Below are 20,480 nucleotides of genomic sequence, written 5' to 3'. Positions count from 1 at the left end.
GTAATTCTGGAGGATTGCAATACTGCAATAAAGTTAAGTAGACTACATGTTTTTAAAGCTTGCATTCGTTAGAAACGAGTATGAAATTAGGCTGTGATGATTTAATTGTCTTCATATCTCGAATTTACAGGTTAGTTCACTAAACATTTAAGGGTTATATCACCTGCTAATTTAAAATTCTGCTATCATTTATTCACCCTCAAGTCATTCTACACATTGGAGTGGTCTGGTTTGACTTCTGTAGTAAAAAAAAATGTATATGCATTGTGGATGGCAATGAAGACTAAAAACTTCAAAGAGATGACTTGATGTTGAGTAAATGATGGCAGACATTTTTAAAGAGCACTCAAACTTTTGCTATTACTATTAAGTTTGTAATAATGCTGAGTACATAATGCCATAGAATCTGTTTCTAATCCTTCGCAACTTATTATCGCTAAAAAGATAGTTCTCCGAAAATGACAAATTCTTTCATTTACTTATCCTCCACAAAGGAGGAAAGCTAAGAAAAGAAGCCACAGTATTTGTTGTACCTACTACGAATGTGGCAGCTTTTCTTTCAGCATTCTTCAGAATGTCTTTAATGTTCAACAAACGAGAGAAACTCATAAACGTTTAGAAGCACTCGAGCGAGTAAATTCTTGTTTTTGGGTGAACTAGCCCTTTAGAGTTTATGTTATGGGAATGCATTCACTCAAATGGTGAGGATTTTTAAGATCAGCAATAAATGGTGTGGCTTACGTACTTAATTCCCACTGTTGTATGTGTGCGTGTACAAAAAAAAAAAACGTACAACTTTGGAAATGTAGTGTGAACATGCAAGTGCTCTGCTCTGCATTTAGTCATCTGTTGCCAGTTAACATCCTTTCACACGCTTGATAACATTAGCTAACATGTGCTAACATTAGTAAGATCAGGTGAGGATCTTGACTGTTACGCAATTCTTTAAAACAGACTGATAGGCTTTGTGTTAGAGAGGCTTATGTTTTGGAGAACCCAAGGCTAACATTAGCATGTAGAAACCATTAATGGCCTTTTCATTTCTTTAATCAGTATTGTACGGGACACTCACTGGATCTTCTTTAATTACACTCAATATTCTATTATTGTTTGAATGAAATATTTGTTGATGAAGATTGTGACCTTTTTTTTTTCATTAATGTCTTTACCCCTTCATGGTGCACATAGTGGATAACATTGCTATAAAAACCAAAGTCCAGAGGGAAGGAACTTGATTAATTGTTTTGTAACAGCAGACAATCCTTCGCAGTTTTACCCTGTAAGCACTGGTAATCGCCTATGGGATGTTGTTTCCTCCTTTTGACAACGATGTGTGTGTGCTTTTTAAATCTCTGTCATGATACTTGCTTCAAGCATTCAACTATTAGATTCATATCAGAATTCTGTTTCTTTGTGATCTGTTAGTATTGTGTCACTTCATTTTCGCATTTACATGACAGTTTCCCACCAACACGAAAGCTTTTGTATGCATTTTGGCTGTTCATTTCTGGTACAAATGAAAGCGTTTATAACATTATTCCGTCCATGTAAAAAACAAAACACGTGCATTTGTGAAAACCGTGTTGACACACGCAAGGTGTACTACATGTTCAGTCTACAGGTGTTTGTGAGCACCCAGGGTGTATTCCAGAAAGCCAGTTTTACTTAACTCCACATTAAACCTGATTGATTAACTATAAACCTGCTTACCTGAGGTATACCAGTTACAAATGCCAGTAAGACATTCTCAATAGAATGCAGAAACCATGTAATGATAGAAAAAAACTCTTCCTTCTTGGTTTAAAAGTGAGTTAAGAGCAATTCGTACAGAATACTAGGGCTGTGTGATTAAGTAAATCGCAATTTGAAATGTTGCGATTAGTTATTCGCAAGAGGCTGCTATATTTTTATATATATATATATATATATATATATATATATATATATATATATATATATATATGATCTAAATGTGTTTATATCTAATTTAATATTCTGGATAAGTTATAAAACTAAAAATCGTTCATCCAATTAAATATTGTTTGGGCGACATCTCTCATAATTCCGATAAGTAGCCCAAACTGTCTGTCAGCAAATGTAGATTTGGGCTTCTGTGCATCTCTGTTCACGCATATCCGCCATTAGCATGTGCACGCCTGCATGCACGTTCAGGTGAACACCAGACAGTCACAGTCGTGGTAAAGTCAAATGCTGAATCAAAGCTTTTTAAATTGCTGAATTAATATTGCAGTTACTTTTGCACGCTGGAGGAAGAACGACACCGTGGCTGAAGTATTTCTGTTAGACTGGTGATGTTCTGTTTTAAAACTATTTTCGTCCCTCAAAGCTGATGTGGATCGTGTTGTTATGAATGGGTTATATGCACAGAAGTGTTGTTCAGCCACTGAAATCTCCCGGTGAAAGATTGATGTGACTGTTTTCATTTTCTTAAGGATCTTTGACAGCATCGATATTGTAGATAATTTTTATTTAGTTTAACAACAAAACATCAGTAAACAGCGCTATTCCGCCTAGCCTGCTTTACTGAGCTGAAGTTGCTTTTATATTCACATTGGTTCATTTTTGAAAACTGACAGCCTCCCTTCACTGTTTATCATGCTGCTCTGAATATTCGCTCTTAAACAGCATGTAAGTGTGGCTTAGTAATAAGTGTGATTCCTGCACGCCGCCGGCCAGCCACTAACTACATTTCTAACTGGCGAATAATATTAACTAGTGGGTTGTCTGCTGTCATGTCACGGTGTGCGCGTTCGTGATTTCAGGAGGCAGGCTTTGAAACACAGTCCCTCCCCTCCAACGATAATAAGCTAACTAGTTATCATTTTGGCAGATCACCTACTGCAGCTTTAATTTCCCCCACTCAGAGCAAATGCCTGACTGTCTGTGACAGTCTTACTAGCCAATTGAGTGAGCACACTTTCCTTCAGCCCAATCAGAATTGCGCAACCGAACTATGCCCACAATAAAACAAACAGGAAAGCGCAAACACGTGGGATTATGGCGTCTGCTGCTTCAGAAGCATTAATAGACGTATTAATATCAAAGAAAAACAGCATTGGTAATATGGGATCATTTTGGTTTCAAAGTCACAGACACCGAACACAAACAGATCCTTTTTAAGAGCTGTATTTAAGACAATTCCAATTAAATCACAATATCTTTTAATGAGGAAAATATGTTTGAACAAAATCCCATTATCACAAGAAACCTTTTATAACAATATTAAGTGGAAAAAATAATAGCTTATAGTAGGCCAGTGGTTCTCAAAGTGGGGGTCGGGACCCCCTTGGGGGTCGCGGGACAATGACAAGGGGTCGCTTGGTGATATTCAAAACTCAAATAAATTTTATTAAACTATTAGAATTACCATATTTTATTCATAACCGACAGAATATAGTTAATAGTTGCATTAAAGAAACAACAACATAAAAATAACAATCAGCCATCAGCCTTTAATTTTAAAAGCAAAATGTAATTAAATCCATAAATGACTTTAAAAAACATTATATGGCTAATAGACTGTTGCATTTTTGTGTTGTAAATAAGCTCATGTTTATATATGCCTATAGTTGTGTCTGCAACATTTACATATTTACAGTACAACCACCTTGAAAAATGGGGGTCACGAGCCACTAATATGATTATTTTTGGGGTCGCGGGCTGAAAAGTTTGGGAACCCCTGTAGTAGGCTAGCCTGTGTGTGGCAGCATTGAGTCACTGTGAATGAGTCTGCTTTCAGAATGTAAAAAACAAGACTTTATTCATTTTTGTTTTCTGGGGATTTTATTTTTTTGTTATTCGAAATAAAAAATGAAAATTAAATCCTTTTGGAATTTTGCTTTTCCGTTTTTCACCATAAAAAAGAAAAACGCCTCGTATTTCAATATTCGTTTTTTAATTTGAAAACAAAAATCCAAAAACGGCTCTTATTTCGTTTTTCAATATCTGTTTCTAAAATGAAAATCCAATGACCAAAATATACACTGACCATTTGTGATAGTGTTTTGAGAATTATTAATAAGTTGCCATGGTAAATTACATACCCTGAACTGTTTTTTGGAACCCAAAATCCGATGTAATCAGTTTACCTGTCTTTAAAACTACCCACATAACCTGCTTTCTGGAATACACCCCAGTATTTTATGTGCACAGATCACACTCTTGATAAGTGTGACGTCATGCGAATCGGCTTCCGGGTCCAAGCACACTATTAAACTGTATGGAGAGACTCAACGAATGGCAAACGTTTACAAAACGATGTATTACTTTTGAAGGTCACGATGGCAATAAATATATCCATGCCTAATATTCGATAGCCACAAGATTGATGATATTTTTATAAACTGTTAAAATATTGGTGTTTGAGATGAGGCAAGTCCAGAGACTGTTGTGTACACCAGGATTTTGAGCTTGATCTCACAAGAACATAAGTAAGAAACATAAGTATTTTACGCTTTGTCAGTTTAGTGGCTAATTCGTTTGAATTCGTACAAGTTGAGCCGTACAAAAATGTACAATTTTAAAAAGGAGGCGTGGCACCCAACCCCGCCCCTAAACCCAACTGTCATAGGGGGAAAAGCAAATCATACTAAATTGTACAAATGAGATTGTACGAATTCATACGAATTAGCCGCTAAATTAAAAAGTTACGAATTGCGGTGAGATTGCATTTGGATTTCATATAAAATTCAATTTAATGTGAGATATGACTAGGGCCAGACAGAATCTGTGGATTTATGCGGAATTATTTTGGGAGTATCGTAATTTAAAAACTTTATTTAATTTAATGTTTACAATGCAAATCCAATTAGATCCACTTTATTTGTTAAGCAAAGCAAGTCTCTCATATAATTAATTTATTAAAAGGCAGAAAATATTACTGTGCAAACTGTATTGTAAATAAATCATATGAATATTTTTCATATTGGTCAATAATTATAGTGAAATTCATTTAAAAATTGAATAAATATAAATGTTCACATGTAAATATACAGAAACAAAAAGTGATTCATTTTTGAAAACTTTTTAAATATTGGTGTATGAGACACAGCAAGTCCAGAGACTGTTATGTACACCTTGTTAGTGTACGTTTTGTCAGTTTAGTGGCTAATTCGTACGACTTGAGTCGTTCACTTGAGTCGTACGAAAATGTCAGATTTTAAAAAGGAGGCGTGGCACCCAACCCCCCCCCTAAACCCAACCGTCATTGGGTGATGGGTAAATCATACTGAATTGTACGAATTAGATCGTACAAATTCATACAAATTAGACACTAAATCAAAAAGTTACGAATTGCCGTGAGATTGCGTTGGAATTCATTTAAAATTCACTTTATGTGAGATATGACTAGGGCCAGACAGAATCTGCGGATATTTTTTGCTGATCTGCAGATTTATGCGGAATTATTTTGGGAGTATCATAATTAAAAACTTAATATATTAAATAAAAAATAATACCTTTTTAACTTTTATTTAATGTTTACAATGCAAATCCAATTAGATTCACTTTATTTGGTAAATATAATTATCCATAATATAATTATCCAAAATATAATTAAATATAATTATCCATAATCCATATAATTACTAACAGGCAGGAAATATTACTGTACAAACTCCATTGTAAATAAATCATATGAATATTTTCATATTAGTCAATAATTATATTCAAATTAATTTAAAAACTGAATAAATATAAATGTTCACAAGTAAATATACAGAATCAACGATAAGCTAAAAATCTGCCGAATTTTGCGCCCACAAATTCCGTGTGGGCCATGACATGAAAAAAAAGTGGTCATAAACGAATATTTTCTCAGTTCAAATGAGTATGGACCCGGAAACAGCATTTCATACGTCACAACTTAACAAGCAGATAGTGTCTCTTTACAAAGTGACATCGCCAACTACTGGCCTGGCATGCAAACTACAGCACATGTTCTGAAACACAAAGGAAAATCTTTCCGCTTCAGTATATTGTTGTCATGTAAACATACATTTCCTTTAATTTACTTTTAATGCACTCTGCACTGAATTGTTCGATTTCTCCCTTTCTGACTAGTTTATTTTTATTGTTTAGGTTGTTTGATGCCGACCTATTTAAAGATGATCCCCTTGTTTTATTGTTCCGTTGGTGGAATATGCTCTAAACAGCACCTTAGATTCATTCAGCATATATTTATTAATCGTGATGTGTTGGTGATATTTTAAGAGTGTTTCCCACGTTTTTTTGTTTTACCTACATATTCGATTTCAATCAATAGTTATGTTGTAGTTTGACTTCCTAACTGCAAAGTTTTCAGGTTTGTGTAATGTGAATCTCTGTTTAAAAAAACGTGACACTTACTACACTTTTAGATCAGTGTACTTTATTATTTACCTTCACCATGATGTACACTGCTAATCAACAAACTGAAAAAGATCAAGCCTATTTCAGTCTATTTACAATATTTAACTTATAGTAGGTGTACTACTCGATGTTCAGTTCACAAATATAACAGAAACAGCTAGTGTACTTTCAAAAGCACTTATTCTGCTTTTTACTGACGCGTTTATTTTGAGCCTTCAGCCAATTGTCATTCCACCAGACGTCACTTTTTGTATGACCCGCGTCTAAAATGCCAAAAAGTGAGCCTTTTGTTATTCAAGAATGATCAGTGGAAGCGTTTGAAAGCTGCTCTTTCTCCTCCTCTTACAAAATAAGTTTTAATTGATGTTTTCATATTGTAATACTTTACTTTTTGTGGAATAACGAAGTTCTCACTATTGAAAAATGTTCAGAGACAGTCTGAGGGATTTCAGAGCCAATAAGGATAAAAAGCTAAGCTTGTGTCATGCACTGAAAATGTTAAACTGTTTCTTTTGATCAAAAATGTAATCATTGTTTTTAATTTAATGCTTCGAGCGATACAGCGTATTTAATTTTAACACATGTAGGTTTTAACCTCTTAATAAATAACTGCATTGAAAACCACTACTGGCTGCAGTGCCTTCAATAAGAAAGTACATCATTTGTTTAGAAGGCATGTCTTAGAATACTTGAATGCACATGTTGTTGATATGTTTTCTTTAATTCTGAGCATTATTTCATGCTTAAAATGTTCTTTTACCCCTGTTGTGTTTTTGTTGAACTGTTGTTTGTGTTGATTTCTTTGAGTTTAATTTGATATTAATTAATAAAACTCTTCTTTGCATTGTGTATTTCTTGCTTTGTGTTTCTGAATGCAAAAAAAAACATCATTTATATTGGTGTAATATACAGTTGAAGTCAGAATTATTAGCCCACCTTTGAAATTTTTAATTTAATTTTAAATATCTCCCAAATGGGAATTTTCACAGTATGTCTGATAATATTTTTTCTTCTGGAGAAACTCGTATTTGTTTTATTTCAGCTAGAATAAAAGCAGTTTTTAATTTTTTTAAAAGCCATTTTAAAGTCAAAAATTTATAGCCTCTTTAAGCTATATTTTTTTGATAGTCTACAGAACAAACCATCGTTATACAATAACATGCCTAAATTGACAGCATATACACTTCATAGCATTAATCTACTTCCAACATTATTAAAGCAGGGGAGTTCTCGAGACCTACCTGAACTCGGACTCCCCTCTCGCCCTGCAACGGGAGGGAGCCAAGTGCTCAAGGATCTCACAAGTTCAGGGCTCTGTCCCAGGACAGCATGCCAAACAAGCTCCATAATCAATCATCAGCTAAGGGCGAACTCTTGAAATCTCTTTAATTTTACTGGTGTCCAGGAACAACTCTCGGAGCTGTATACATGAAAGCTGTCAAACACAGGACCACTTACTCAAGTCTAAACTGTTGCTTTAAACTAAGATTGTCAAAGTTTGAACAATTTAGAGTCTCAAAGTTAGTCTGCAATCTTGACTGTACCTGGGGGGACATATAAACAGCAGATCTGACAATGTTCACTTGTGTGATGTTCACTTACCATTTGAACCGTGATAAAGAAAAGCTCCAATGCATTTTACTTTTATTTTCAGTGTGTAATTTGAGATTTTATTTTGCTCCGTTGTACTGTTAGCCGTTTGAGTCTACAGTTTAACACTGTCCAGTCTGAAAAGGCTGTTTAAATAAATTATTAGCCCAGTACACTATTTGTTGTATTAGTATATAATATTGTAATATAAAACAACATATTATCTAACAGTAAAACCTTCTCTGTGCTAAATAGACTCATAGTAAATCATTGTAAATCAGTATATGGCACTACTGGTTGTTAAAGAGATTCCTTCACCCAATAATGAATACAATGTCATCTTTTACTCAGCCCTTACTAGTTTCTTCTGTTATACACAAAAGAAGATGTTTTGAAAAATGCTGGAAACCTGTAACTATTGACTTCCATTGTGTTTGTTTTCCTACTGTGGACATTAATGGTTACAGGTTTTCAGATTTGTATCTTCTTCAGTGTTCAACAGAGGAAAGAACCTCATCGGTTTGGAAGCACGTGAGTAAATAGTTGAGGGAGAACTCTCTCTTTAATTGAGTAAGGAGTCATTTAGAAAACTCACAGAAATGATGATCAGAGCTTCAGTTTGATTCACAGGATTTTATTTGACTTATTAGCCAACAATACATAAAAGCAGTTCATCACAAAACAATTCAAAGAACAATTCATTACAAAACAATCATGAACACTTCATTATAAAACAATCAGTCTCTCTTATGACAGAACACCAGATTCATTAATGAGGGAGAAAATAGTCGAGCAGATCTTTGATGACACTTTAGAGGAGAAAACTGTGACAGCACTGGAGTTGAAGTTCAGTTCAGTTCAGTTCAGTGTGGTTTAATTGTCACTGCTGAAAGTCCAAACACTGAAGAGCAAATCCATCGATGCGCAGCTCCACAAGTCCCAACCAAGCAAGCCAGCGGCGACAGTGGCGAGGAACAAAACTTCACCAATTGACAAAAGTGAAGGAAAAAACCTCGAGAGAAACCAGGCTCGGTTGGGTACGACCATTTCTCCTGTGGCCAAAGGTCTTGTGCAGAGCTGCGGTCTAGGCACCATTCATTACCATTATTGTCATTAATTACTCAGCTCATGTCCTTAGTTCAAATTCATGTTTAGTTCATAATGAGAACCCAAATTAAAACATTTGAGATGAAATCTGAGAGCTCTCTGACCCTCAAACCGCACGTCCAGAAGAGCGCAGTGCACTGTATGTGTGTCGCACTGCTGACGTTTAACCCAGAGGCCTGCGCGACTTCCTCTCATTTAAACAAAGCGTGGGCACATCTGAGGTAAATGTCAGCAGTGAACACACACACAGTGCAGGACAGAGCTCTCATGGTTTGATGATTTGATTTCATCTCAAATCTTTTCATTTGTTTTCTGAAGATGAGGAAAGGTGTCAGGGGTTTGAAGTGAAACTTCTTTAATGAAGAAAGAAAAACTAAAATATTAAAACAAAAATAATGACTTCAGAAGTCCTGTACTGCACTGGATGTGTGTCGCACTGCTGACGGATAACCCAGAGGCCTGCGCGACTTCCTCTCATTTAAACAAAGCGTGGGCACATCTGAGGTAAACGTCAGCAGTGCGAAACACACACAGTGCAGGACAGAGCTCTCATCAACACACTGACACTGAAAAGTAAGATCTGAGGGGTTTGGAATGACATGAGGGAGTAATTAATAACTTTAACAGTCTTGTGAAATTCTGGAAATGCTGCTGTTCTCCTCTTCGCTTCTTTAGTGTTTTCTAAAATGAAGAAAAACAACACAAAGTTATTTAAGCAGTGATATGAAGGGCTGTCAAATAAGACTTGTGACTCTAAAAAGAACAGAAGAGAAAACAGGAATAGCTTGAAAGCAAAGAAAGACTGAAGATGTACTTTTGTGCTCGGTGTGTTCCTCTACATCCTGGCGTCTAACAGCTCCATTAGATTTGGGGTTGTTAGATTGAACCACTGGTGCTCTTCTAACTGATGTAACTTCAGCCGCTCAAGTGGACAGCGGATGAAACACTGGGAAATCAGGTCCTGGCATGCTGAAAAGTGACACAGAGAGTGTGAAATATGTCTGCATACTCAAGATTCATGAACGTGTTTAAATCTCACTACATCAAATTACAAAACATCCACAATGAAATCACTTTAATATCTACAGTAACTATTATATTTAATCCTTTTTTACTCGTGACTGACATATTTTATTCTGTCACTGAGGCTGAGATTGTTCAGAGGTGTCTGCTTACCTGGAGATAACCTGGGGTGTATCTCAGCGGATTCAAACATTACTGAATCTTCGTCACGAAAGGGCAATTCTGCATGCAAGATTTCATACAGCACGATGCCAATTGTCCAGACGTTTACCGGGTCAGCAAGGTATGTGGGATCCCTGAAAACCTCAGGTGGCGTGCAGTAAATAACTCCTATAAGAGAGACATTTTCAGAATTCAGTCATTTCATAAGACAATACTGTGACCAAAGAAACTAACACAAAACACCAACTCACCTCGATATTGATCGCTATTGAAAGGCTCGCTGCTAATTGGCCAAGCACAACCAAAGTCGATCAATTTGAGCTGTAATCGGGGTTGAGTCACCATGATGTTCTCCGTGTGGATATCTCCATGGAAAACTCCACGCTCAGTGCAGAACTTGACAGCTTGGATCAACTGACTCATTAACTGGCGTGATCGGTTTTCACCAATGTCCAATGTATCTGTGATGTACTGATCCAAGGTCTGGTATGACTCTGCGTACTCCAGACTGAGAATGAAGTTGTTCTCATTCTCAATCCAGTCGTGTAATCCGATGATGTTTGGGCATTGCGGAGCATTCTTCAACTTGAGCATCATTGCCACTTCCGCAAGCACAGGTGTGGAATGACCATCCTAGAAAGAACAACAGATTTCAAAGATATTACCAGAGCAGAATGGCACAAAGTACAGAAACAAAAACTTCACGAAGTACAGTAAATAATCACTCAGCTCCATATTATGCTGAACACAAAAGAAGATATTTTGAAGAATGTTGAAAACCAGTAAGCAGTGACTTCATAAGTATTTTCTTTTTCTACAATGGAAGTCAGTGGCTCTCTGTTTCCAAAATATCTGCTTTTGAGTTCAGTTTAAAGTGGTCCAGACAGGTACGGGACAAGTGAAGGACGAGTAAATGGTCAGCACATTTTCACTGTTGTGTGATTTATTCAACTTACAATGTCGAGATAATGGTTGTCTTCCTTCTTGTTGATAAACTTCAGGGCAACCTGCGGAGAAAAAAACAAATTAAATTAAAGCCAACAAATTTAATATATTCAATAATCAGGAGGAAAATATTGACTGAATGTAAAAAAAAATAGTTCTCTACCTTTTCACTTTTCCGAAGTTTGTGAGATGCCACAAACACCTGGCCAAAAGCTCCTTCTCCAATCACGGCTCCTACTTCAAAGTCAGACAAATCAAATCCTGAAACACACAAAAAGAGCAGGGAGATTTACTTGGATTGTCTGGTATGAAACGGATCAAATAAAAGACTAATAAATCCTTTAAATCTGGATTTAATGCAATGAGCTGAAAGCAGTAACTTCCATCAGAATTGCAGGAGTAAATTGATTACTAATTATATTAATTATGAGTTACAGAAAACAGAAGAAAATGATGACTTACCACGAGGGGGTCCAGAAGCCTCTTTAGGCTCCTCAGGAACCTGGCCTGGCAGACATACTGACTCAGGGTTAGCTTCCTCCAGCTCTGGCTCTGACTCTGACTCTGGCTCTGGCTCAGGTTCAGGTTCAGGTTGTGGTGTAAGATGCTGGACTACATCTGTGTCACAGCACAGGAAAGGGCACGTTGCAGCCTTCCATACTCTCTTGAAGAAAGCAGAGACTCTTTTCCCTTTCCTTCCTTTCTTGGGTTTTTCTAAAATGAAGAAAACAAACAGAAACATCTCCATGAACAGAGCTGCAGCTACTAATTAATACACAACCAACAGCACAACAAATGACACTGTCTGATTTACAAGCTAAAAACAACAAAGCATAAAAATAACAGATGAACCAAATTCAGGATGACTCACCATCAGTCCCATCAATATCAGAGGGGTCTTGAACAGACGGAGGCGACTCAGGACAGGCCGAATCTGCATCCGTCATGTTCTTAATATTGGTGAGGCCATGGACAATGATTGGCTGAGGATCTTCCCAGATCTGGCCTGGCAGACACACCAGCTCAGTGTCAACATGACCTGTCAGGGCCGTTGAGGACTCTGGACGGGCCGGATCTGCTGTTTGCTTGATCCTGGAGGGGCCCGGAACACTCAACGGCTGAGGGTCTTCACAGACCTGGCCTGGCAGCCACACCGGCTCAAGGTCTGCATGTGCTGCGACGGTCCTGGAGGGACCTGGAACAGGCAGATGCTCAAAATCGTCGACATCTGACTGTGGTTCAAATGGAGCCACTCTGTTCCGTTCACAGCAAAGGAAAGGGCGCTTCACAGCCTTCCATGCTCTCTTAAAGAAAGCAGAGGCTTTATTCCCTTTCCTCCTTCTCTCTAGATTTTCTGAAATAAAGAAAATGAACAGGGAAATATTAGAAAACTCTTTAACCACAGGTTCAAAATAGACAAACTGCTGTAAATTAGACATATAAAAGACAATCACACAAAACAAACAACAATAATAAATGTACAATTATAATAGAAAATGTTTGAAAACTGAAATTAATTATGTGGAATTGAAAATCATTTCTATGATGTAAATGTAGATGTAGAAATACAAATGAAAACAGAAGTCTTGCTCCAGAACTTCAGTCACAGAAACAGAGCTGTAGACATTCATTATTATGGAGGTGAAGTTGGTTTTATATTTGCACATTTGTTCATTTAACAGTCTCTATATTGTTTACCATGCTAGTTTGAATATTAAGTCTGAAACCGCATGTAAGTATGACTTCAAATCAACATTAGCACTATTTAACTGACTGTAAACACTGTTATACGATGATAGTCATTGGCTGTTAATATGATTTCCCCATTTAGAATTTGAAACAATATTTTTCTGTTATATTATTAAGGAGAAAGTCAGAATGTGTGAATATAAAACCAACTTTACCTTTAGACTTAAATATAATATTCTCACTCAGTTTGCTAAAATATAACAAATATTCCTCCACACCATCAAAAACTAAGAACATTACTGTGCAGAACTACACAAAGGATTTAAATTAAAGTATTATTAAAATGTTTTTTATTAGTAAAGTTAACAAGGCACAATTTCTGTTGAGTGGAAATGAGAAACCTAAAAGCCAGAATGTCAATACATAAAATATCAGCAGGGCTCAAATCACAGAGTCAGAAAATATTCAATATCACAACTACACTACACAATTACAAACATGAGAGGTTGAATATTTGACTCTTAAGTCGGCAATTCGCTTTTATGGCGATATTATATTATTATTATTATACTTTTTATTAAATAATGCGTGAGAATACACTGTTTTTGTAAACTCTCATCTCACCTGTTGGGCTTCTCATCACTGTAGGAGGTGTAGGAGAAGCCATCATGTCACTTTGATGATTATCGTTGACAAATACAGGCTTTATCAAATTAAGTCGAGTAAAAAACACAGCTGACGTGTTATTTGCCATTTGAGATGCAAAACAAGTCGCTAAAGTCGATAATCACTGTTCACTGTACTCGTTCGTTTGTCACTCTGAGGAATTTCTGAACTGTGTTCTGTCCTATGACGTAACGGCGTTCTATTTATGACATCATAGGTGAAGTGAGCTACATTGCTTCTTCCAGACCCTTACAACTTCAAGATATTTTTTGTTACTATGACAGTAAAACTGATATATCAGAGAACTACATTATTAACTTTTTAATTTTGTATGGAAAATATTTTATTCACAAATAAAAATTCTCCAATTCGCAGCCTTCTATTTCACATTTATTAATAGAAATTGATGTTTTTATTAAAACTCCTAGACTAGTTAATAACAAGAAAAGTGATAGATTCTTGGATTATTCTGATAAATATTTTGGAAATATCACGGATACATAAGTCCTTGTTTCCTCTTGCTGTATTTGTGTTATGTATGTATCTCTGTTTAATTTTATTTATTTATATTTTTCTCTCTTTTGTTTCTCTTTTAATTAAATTTTTTTATTTGTTTATATAATTTTTCCTGATCTGTTATTATCATTGTTTTTTTGTGTAAAATTGGATTTTGTACGTTTATTATTGAAGTCAATAAAAAAAATACAAATAAAATAAAATCAATGAAGAAAAAAAAATCGGTGAGCTGTGCGGGGTGATCCGTAACGGCACTCTGCTCGGTCAAGTTTTGTTGAGATCCACAACTCAGTTGCTGTTTTTGTCAGATAATAAATTTATAACAAATAAAGTGTGACACATACCGTGATAAAAGCTTCAGCAATTATTATCAAATTATATCAGAAATAAACTGCAGCTGTACGAGCAGCACCAGCGAAGATACATTCATTATCTTTTACCAATAAAGTATACAAACCTGAATTAAATGTATTTATCAATAAATTCACAAACATGTATTAAAGTTTTATATCACAGTCAATAATAAGTGGACATTTGTGCTTCACATGTAAAAAGTTGAATAAGAAATATGAAGGGTTGGGCTAAAATAGTCTATAAATTATTAGTCCACAAGAGAAAGAGAAAATGTTTTATGATTTATTAGGCAAATAACAAACTGGACTGCACAAATAACCTCACTAGAAATTGTCCATCTGAATGATAAAACAATAACAGTAATAATTATAATAATGTTCTTCCCTTTTAATGCCTCTTGTAAATTAGTCAAATTCACTGATAATGACAATCATTATATAATCGCTAAAATATGATCATTATCAGTGGATTTGACTCGTTATATAAAACTCTATTTAAAACGTGTTGATTTATTGACTACTGGAACATTATAATTTGATAATTTCTGTGTAATAAAAAATAAAACGAATTAAGTGAAATAAATTAATAATAAAATGAAATGAATACTTAAAGGATTAAAAGTTGAAAATGAAAATTAAAGTTGAAAATTAAAAATGATGAATGAAGAGAAAATGCTTCATATTAGCCTGAAGATCGTGTAGTTGAACATGACTAGTTGGCTTTTTTGGCAGATGAAGGAAAGTCAGAACACATGTTTTGTGCTTATAGTAAATGTGTCTTGATTTATTTGGCACTTTACGTGTGTTTGGCTGTAAAAGCGCACCTACAGGTGTTTCTCTAAACAGGCGCAGGTCAGATTTTCTCCAGATCATCATTTATTTCATTTTGTGTAAAAGAATACATTAATTAGACCTGTCCAGTGTCGTCTGGAGAGTGTCCCAGTGAATCTGAAGTGGTTTGAGCGATTGGATTAATATCAGATCAGAATAAAGCGAATGAAGTGAGCAGGTGTAATCAGCCTCATAACACGACGTGACGGGATCAGCGCCTTTTGCTGTGACAGTTGACGGCGGAGGACTCCGCTTGGTAGTAACGTTAAAGCCTTTATCGGACAGTTATTTTCCAAAATTGTAATGGCATAGCAGTCAAAAAAATAAATAGGGAAAGGGAGGTCATGTACGAGACAGATCAATAACGGCAAATATACAGGACGCCCCGGCTAATGCGACCAGCCTAGAACCAGAACGGGACAGATTCTCATCTGTTAGGAAGTAACGTCAGCCTTACCCTGTTTGCCAGTCTTTTTGAACATATGTTCAATATTCTGCGACAATGACGCTGCTGTCGGCTTTCTCTTCGTCTGTCTTGCTTTTTTCGACCCATAATAACGTTATTCACTATGAATGTCGCATCAAAGATTCAAATGTCAGTTAACGTTACCGCTCGCTTATGTCACGTGACCCGCGTCGCATTAATGTGGCTTTGAGGCTTCACGTGATTCAAACTACTGACCATAGCTATTTAAAAATACATTTATTACAAAACAATAATTTTAAAAATTACAGAAAATAATTAAAGAACAAATTTTGGACCTTTTGGCCGTCGTAGAATCACCCGAACAGCCCCTGCCTGTATATAGGGCACCTATAATTATTATTTCTGTTTAAAATGCGTCAAAAAGACAAAACAGGATACAATAAACTCGATATAATTAAAAGGCTCTTGTTTTAAAATTAAATAACTAAATACAGTATAACGAATCATTTTCAAGAGGCCAATCAGCTTTCAGTAAAACTTCCTGGTGTCATCACCTTTATTAGTAGGAGAGAAATCTTTACATTTATCCAAAGTCTCGCGGAAATTCAAGTGAATAAAGTGTAAAATACAACACCAAAATAACGAGCTCATTTAAATGCACCATAATGAAGAAGTGGACGATGATATAATTCTCCATTAGTGAAATCTACAGGCATTATAAACTGCTTTCAGAACAGTTATTGGATTATTTTCTGAGGATCATACTTATTTTTATTTACGCTAAATGTGAGATTATTGACGTTTCAGGCTAAAGCAGGGCATTACAAAAGGTCATGTGACTGACGTCCCTGACGTCACTACTTGCGTAAATGTAAGGCCCCTTGAGAGACGACTGAATAAGTGCTTATAAACACAATCAAACTCATCGCAATCTGTTGAGAGACGAGGCGACTTTTTAGAATATTTCTGTGCGGATCCTGAGATTTCTGGAGCTGTTTGAGAATTTCGCCTATTTCACAAAATGGCGATCGAGACCGGAAGTAGGGAAAACTTTGTTCCGGTAGAAGAAAAGTGCAATGGCGGAGACTAAAGTAACCAATCTTGCAGCGTACATTTTGTTCTAATTCTAAAACAAAACAGGCATATTTGTCATTTCATAGCTTTTCCAGCAATGAAACTATTAAGAGGCGTTGGAGTTAGGCTATTCGGAGAGATATGAGGGGTGGAATTTATTGTGAGGAAGGGCAGCACTTTTGTGTGTGCTCTGCACTTCACGGAGGATGAAGTTCGCGTCTATCCACAGTCCGGTCGCAAATTTCTTACACCACAGGCTGTGCCTTCGAGGTTTTCATGAACAACTGGGGAGACGAGGACTGCAAAAAGCAAGGTCTGTTATGAGCAGGGAGAGAAACCCGTTGAAATTGAGTGTTTTTTAAAATTGTAACATTTTACAGTACAAAAAATATACATGCATACGCATAAATCAAATACAAATATACAAATGTACATATGTTATAATAATCAAATAAATACATTGTAAAATTTTTAAGTGCGTAGGACTTTCTTGTTTAGAGAGTCTCTGATACTACTAAAATATAAGCATAATTCAGTCATCAACACCTTAAAGTTGGGTTTCTTATTGGTAAATTTACATTTATGAATGTAAAATTTTGTTAGCAAAATAATTAAATTAATTAAATAAAATAAAAACAAATTTCCTCTTGAATAGGGTACATAGACATGCCAAAAAGTACATTTTCCCACAACAATGATAGAGGTTTAGAACACTGTAATTTGTTATTAATAAATTTTTGCACCTCAATCCATAAGTTGACTGAGTATGTGCAATGCCAAAATAATTGCAACGCAGTCTCCTCATATTCATTACAAAAAATAAGATTTATATCAATCCCACTTTTACATTTTTGTAAATAATGTTTTGCTGGATAAAATCTTTGAAGAAGTGTATAAGATATTTCTTTCATTTTATTTCTAACATGGTATTTCAGTGGTAACAGCCACACTTTTTTCCCCAGCAAATCAGTTGATCCTTTAATAAAGACATCCAATAAGATTGAATATATTGTACAGTAATAAGTTCTCTTTGGAAAAGGGTACGGATACATTTATTATTACTCTTGGTATATATATTAAAACAGGTTTTGCCCGCATATGATTTAGTGACATCAAAAGATGATGCATCAAAAGCATGGACTTGTTTAATACCTCTAAATAACATATGGACCCCTGAAGGAATTGAATTAATAACAGTTGAAAAGTCTTGTTGGGTAATTGAGATTTTGTAATAAGTGAGGAATTCATTGTAAGAAAAGAGTATACCTTCTTTATTATATAACTGACTAATTAGACTAATTTTGTTTTTAAATCAATTATTTAAAAAAAAAGAGATTTGCGCTTGTATAAAATGTGTCTATTATTCCAAATGAAATAGCAATGGGGGGAGAAATTATGCTTATATATTAATGACCATGATAGGAGCACTTGTCTGTGGAAGGCAGATCATTTAACTGGGATTTTATCTATATTATAATTGCACATCAAAATAAAGTTAAGACCACCAATATCTGAAAAGACATAATGAGAGATAAAATTCCAAATAGAGTTGGGTTTTTTTAAATGGTGTTTAATCCAATTAACCATAAAGGTGTGGTTCATTGTGGTGAAGTCTAGAAAATTAAGGCCACCATTCTCATACGAATTCATAATTACAGTCTTTTTGTTGAAATGGAGTGTGTTGATGTGGCGCTGCCGGGGAAGGAGCACGATTACAACAGCCGCCCTCCTCCGGGTGAGTGCAGCACATTAATACAATAATTAAAAAAACACCACTGTCAAGAGTGATATCACAGTAATTAATTGTTAGTTAAACAAAGTATATTACATTATATTTAGCAAGATGAAATTACTAGCATAGTTATGTCGTGGAGCATTGGTAATGTGTTGCATAAACGTTACTTTACTATTTTAGTAATTTCCCGCTAAAATGCATAACTTGCCGTTAGTACATTTAAACCCACTTATAACATTTTTCATCAGTTCTGCTGTACACTACCTGACCCACCCCATTTCAGGCATTTTAATAAAAGGGATAGTTCAGAATTAAAATTGTCATTATATACTCATACCCAGTTTTTCCTCAAAGGCAATTTTGTAAGAATGTCAGTAGTTAATCAATTATAGTAGTAAATCGGTCTATTTGTTTACTGACATTCTTCAAAATACCCAATTCTTTTGTAGTGTTCAGACAAATAAATAAATCAATGAATAAATACAGGCTTGGAAAAACCTGAGGGTGAGTGAATTATGACATAATAGCCAAATTGGGGGTAAACAGCTCATTTAAGGTCACATGCAAATATTGCAATGTTGGGGAATATTCACATACACTGATAGGGGACAGCAAAGAAATTTAAAGTTGAAAACAAATGTACAATAATTGAATTAAGAATTTACAGTCATGTTCTATATTGTAAAATTGCACAAAACTGTAATAATAAAATACCAAGTGTTTCACCTTTATGAGAAATGTTCTCCAATAACAGGGCTCGAAATGAACCTTTTTGCTTGGTAGCACCGGTGCTATTAACTTTAAAAATTTAGGCGCATCAGCCAAAATCTAGTTGCACCCACCAATTATAAGCACCTTTACTACAAGTTTTATACAAATAAAACCTAAATATTGCATTTGAAATCAACACTAATCAAACTAACTAGCAAAAAATGTATATATGCAAGCGTGAGGAAAATATGTCTCAACAAAATCCCGTTATCACAAGAAGATACATTTTATAACATAACTGAGTGACCAAAAGATACACGGAGCGCTCACCGGCCCTGCACGCACTGCTGGACATGAATGAATCTGTTAACAATATAACTGTGCTGTTCTCACGGGTGCTGTCTGATACTGCACTGATGCTTTTGACATATACTGTAACTTATTATATGCATATGTCATGTTAATAGCAATACTGGTCTTCGTGAGTAGCGATATTAGTTTACTCCAAACCTGTTTGCTATGGTGTACGTGGTGTTCAATTTGACATATAGCTGCCACTTGCATGGCGGATAGCATCTGGCGATTATATGAAGGATTAAACAGAAGCTCTTGTGCTAGATGTGGCAAACAGTTACCTTAAAATTCCATCCCACAGACTTTTCATAGCGCACTTGAAGCCAATGGAAGCCTTTTAACCACTCTTCGAAAAGTGTAGATGGTGGAGTAACATTCAGCACATGATCACTAGTAAGATGTGTCATTATTTGTAACTTTAGATGCCATGGTTTCTAAAACAAAATCTGTCAGTGTTATCTTCATTCTTATCTTCAGTGCTTTACAATTTTTCGCGGTAGTAGCTCTCCCTGTCATTCCAAGTGAGAAGGCATTGACTGAGTGATTGACAGCTGATATTTCAGTGCTAGAGCAGTGGTGGGCCAATAAGAAGAGCGCGAAGGCGGGGCAAGCATTAGGCACTTGGCTGTGTTTACTGCAGCAAGTTGACATGACAACTGTTTTAAACCATTCCTGAGCGTTCCTGCGTTTTGCGTCGCATAGATAAAATTTCGGGCGCATATGCGACCAAAATGGTCGCAATTTCGAGCCCTGAATAATACATTTTCATGTTTAACATTTACCATGTACACTTTTTTTTTTTTTTTAATTAGGTGCTCTTGATTAGGCACTGGAAAAAATAAAGGAGCTGGAGGAACTGGTGGCAATCCATACTATCTCTCGAGCCCTGCTAGATACATGGTGCGTGTCTGATGAAGACTTCAAGTAC

At 35.6% G+C, this 20,480-nt stretch overlaps 1 protein-coding gene across 2 annotated transcripts; it reads right to left on the bottom strand.

Annotated features, from left to right (window-relative positions):
• Nucleotides 1-8,577: 8,577 nt before the first annotated feature.
• Nucleotides 8,578-15,879, bottom strand: LOC110440082 (serine/threonine-protein kinase pim-3-like). 2 transcript variants are annotated; one of them, XM_068224062.2, is made up of 9 exons: nt 13,510-15,879; nt 12,068-12,550; nt 11,659-11,910; nt 11,360-11,457; nt 11,208-11,258; nt 10,503-10,884; nt 10,243-10,419; nt 9,881-10,035; nt 8,578-9,747 (listed from the first exon to the last, which is right to left on the bottom strand). In XM_068224062.2, the coding sequence occupies exons 1-8, from the start codon at nt 13,637-13,639 to the stop codon at nt 9,902-9,904; spliced, it is 1,707 nt and encodes a 568-aa protein (XP_068080163.2). In that variant the 5' UTR covers nt 13,640-15,879; the 3' UTR covers nt 8,578-9,747; nt 9,881-9,901. The 2 variants fall into 2 exon arrangements, with proteins under 2 accessions (XP_068080163.2, XP_073770517.1); XM_073914416.1 differs by having other exon boundaries at nt 15,709-15,879.
• Nucleotides 15,880-20,480: the final 4,601 nt, after the last annotated feature.

Source organism: Danio rerio, chromosome 10, assembly GCF_049306965.1.
Source record: "Danio rerio strain Tuebingen ecotype United States chromosome 10, GRCz12tu, whole genome shotgun sequence".
Classification (NCBI taxonomy): domain Eukaryota; kingdom Metazoa; phylum Chordata; class Actinopteri; order Cypriniformes; family Danionidae; genus Danio; species Danio rerio.
This window is presented reverse-complemented; position numbering and strand designations above follow the sequence as displayed.

Bases quoted from the DNA above. Each gene is read 5' to 3' on its own strand.
- LOC110440082 (XM_068224062.2), bottom strand. From the start codon at position 13,639: ATGGCAAATAACACGTCAGCTGTGTTTTTTACTCGACTTAATTTGATA. The intron at 10,885-11,207 runs GTAAGTTGAATA...TGTTCTTTCTAG, and splicing joins ACAACCATTATCTCGACATT to GATGGTCATTCCACACCTGT. The intron at 10,420-10,502 runs GTGAGTTGGTGT...TCTCTCTTATAG, and splicing joins CAATAGCGATCAATATCGAG to GAGTTATTTACTGCACGCCA.